Below are 2826 nucleotides of genomic sequence, written 5' to 3' on the forward strand. Positions count from 1 at the left end.
TATTTTGCCAGATATACGTATTTCAATTAAAAAAATTAAAAAGTCAAATGCAGGAGAAATAATATTGGAAGCAGTCCGGTTTAAAAATGTCCATCCATTCTTTACAGCTCCATTCACTTCATTAGCTCTAGGAATAGCCCTTTCGGATTCATTATCTGAAGAAATTGAAGAACTTAAAGCAGATGATGTAGCATATAAATTGATGTTGCTTCCTTCTTCATAAAATTTTCTACTATTGCCTTTATTGAATAGCTGCACTTTTTAATAGATAACAAAAAACAAAACGAACATAAAAAAATATAATATAAGAAATATAATATAAAAAAAACCAAATATTTATATGAAAATTACTCAGCAACAACCAAATCAGATAAGACAATTTGACTTCAAAGAGAATGAAATAATATTTTTTGAGTATATTTTGTTTCTTACTTTTCATAACGGATTAATAATTTTTAAAATAATTCTATAGATGATTCGCAAATTCATTCCGCAAATAACTATAGCGGCAGCAGCAATAACAACAACTATCTCAAAACCAATAATAATACCAACTTCCCCAACAGCAATAGCAATAACAAAACTTGTGAAAGGTGTAAATCTTTGGAGGCTAAAATTGACGATTTGAACACCAAATTTGACAACATGCTAGGTATTTTTTTAAATAAAATTTTGATGCAAATAATTTTAAAAATGATTATTTTCCAGATTAACTTAAAAAAATGATGGAAGTTCAATCAAAGCAAGGCGCCCAATTAGGCGTTCTTGCTAATAAGGACGCAGATATGAGGAATTTGAGCAAACTCTTCCCTATAAAAACCATTGAAGAAATGGAAAGCGTCAATAACGCCATAAATGAGGTGAACATCAATGAATATGTAAGTTTAATAATTGAATTATTGTAAATTCCACTAATAATTTTAAATGAACATTTCAGATTAACGCAATAAAACACTTATTAAAGGGGGATCCTGTAAAGCACTTTGAGGAAATTATCTCCAGATCTATGTGCAACGAAGTCAATGTAGGCGGCGTCCATGGCAAGATTTGCCTCAAAAAATATACTTCCTTGTATGATGCGATTATAAGTACGTATATAAATTAATTTTTGTTTAAATAAATTCTTCAATTTCATTTATTTTTAATAACAGTTGGATTGTCGGCGACGTCAGAAAAGTCCGATAAGCAACTATCGAAATGTCTCCACATTGTTAAAAAAAGGCTGTATAGATTGACCACAGTTAATAAACTAAAAATCGGAAATAACTAATATAATTAACACTAATAACTTTTTTTTATCTAGTTTTAGTATAAAAACAGATTTTTTTTACCGAATATGTGATTATTTTTTTTTAATTTTTGAAATCATTATCTGAGGAATTGTTTTTTTTTATTTTTGAAATCATTATTATAAATTATACTTAGTTTTAAGAAGAGACTTTAAATGTTTAAATTAAACGAAATGTGATGAATAAAATCAGAAATATAAAAAAAATCAAAATAAAAAACCAGCAATTTTCATTTTTAGAAAAATATATATTGCAGACCAAAGTAGATAGGTATTACGCAGTCCGATTAGTCATGTGTAGAAGTTCACGCAAGTGAGGAAAGTTCTCTGATCGCCATTCACTTGGGAGTGGCCAGAAACGATTCTTTTACACATGGCTCAAGCAGCTCACTACTTCCGGTCTTTGACCAAGTATCCTCTGGGTAGCCTAAGAACATCCGTTCGAAGGCGAGCTAAAGGCATGCACCTGGAATGTCCGGTCCCTTAATTGGGAAGGTGCCGATGCCCAGCTGGTTGATGTCCTCGTAAAGACAAAGGCTGACATCACCACCGTCCAAGAAATGCGATGGACGGGACAAGGACAGAGACGAGTAGGTCCTTGTGACATTTACTACAGTGGCCATATAAAGGAGCGCAAGTTTGGTGTAGGATTCGTGGTGGGAGAGAGACTCCGTCGCCGAGTACTATCATTCACTGCGGTGAATGAACGTCTAGCCACAATCCGCATCAAAGCGAGGTTCTTCAACATATCGCTGATTTGCGCCCACGCCCCGACGGAAGAGAAGGATGATGTGACCAAAGATGCCTTCTATGAGCGCTTGGAGCGCGCTTATGAGAGCTGCCCCCGCCACGATGTCAAAATCGTGCTTGGCGACTTTAACGCCAGGGTGGGCAAAGAAGTTATATTTGGCACTACGGTCGGTAAATTCAGCCTCCACGACGAAACATCCCCAAATGGGTTGAGGCTGATTGACTTCGCCGGGGCCCGAAATATGGTTATCTGTAGTACTAGATTCCAGCATAAGAAGATTCATCAAGCTACCTGGCTGTCTCCGGATCGAAAAACTACCAACCAGATCGATCATGTTGTGATAGACGGAAGACACGTCTCCAGTGTTTTAGATGTGCGTGCGCTCCGAGGTCCTAACATCGACTCGGACCACTATCTTGTTGCAGCTAAGATTCGCACCCGCCTCTGTGCAGCAAAAAACGCGCGCCACCAAACACAAGGAAGGTTCGACGTCGAGAAGCTGCAATCACAACAGACAGCCGAACGATTTTCTACTCGGCTTGCACTCCTGCTCTCTGAGAGCACTCGTCAACAACTCGGTATAAGGGAACTGTGGGACGGCATTTCAAACTCCTTACGTACAGCTGCAACCGAAACCATTGGTTTTCGGAAAGCGCAAAAGAACACCTGGTACGACGAGGAGTGCCGTGTCGCAGCGGAGAGAAAACAGGCTGCCTACCTCGCAACGTTACGGTCGACCACTACACGTGCGGGATGGGATAGATACCGAGAGTTGAAGAGGGAAGCG

General features: G+C 38.0%; 1 protein-coding gene across 1 annotated transcript; it reads left to right on the forward strand.

The window, feature by feature from the left end:
• Window positions 1–459: 459 nt before the first annotated feature.
• Window positions 460–1286, forward strand: LOC126764237 (uncharacterized). The gene is made up of 3 exons (XM_050482045.1): window positions 460–878; window positions 938–1088; window positions 1152–1286. The coding sequence occupies exons 1-3, from the start codon at window positions 723–725 to the stop codon at window positions 1268–1270; spliced, it is 426 nt and encodes a 141-aa protein (XP_050338002.1). The 5' UTR covers window positions 460–722; the 3' UTR covers window positions 1271–1286.
• Window positions 1287–2826: the final 1540 nt, after the last annotated feature.

This window comes from Bactrocera neohumeralis, unplaced genomic scaffold (genome assembly GCF_024586455.1).
Source record: "Bactrocera neohumeralis isolate Rockhampton unplaced genomic scaffold, APGP_CSIRO_Bneo_wtdbg2-racon-allhic-juicebox.fasta_v2 cluster09, whole genome shotgun sequence".
Classification (NCBI taxonomy): domain Eukaryota; kingdom Metazoa; phylum Arthropoda; class Insecta; order Diptera; family Tephritidae; genus Bactrocera; species Bactrocera neohumeralis.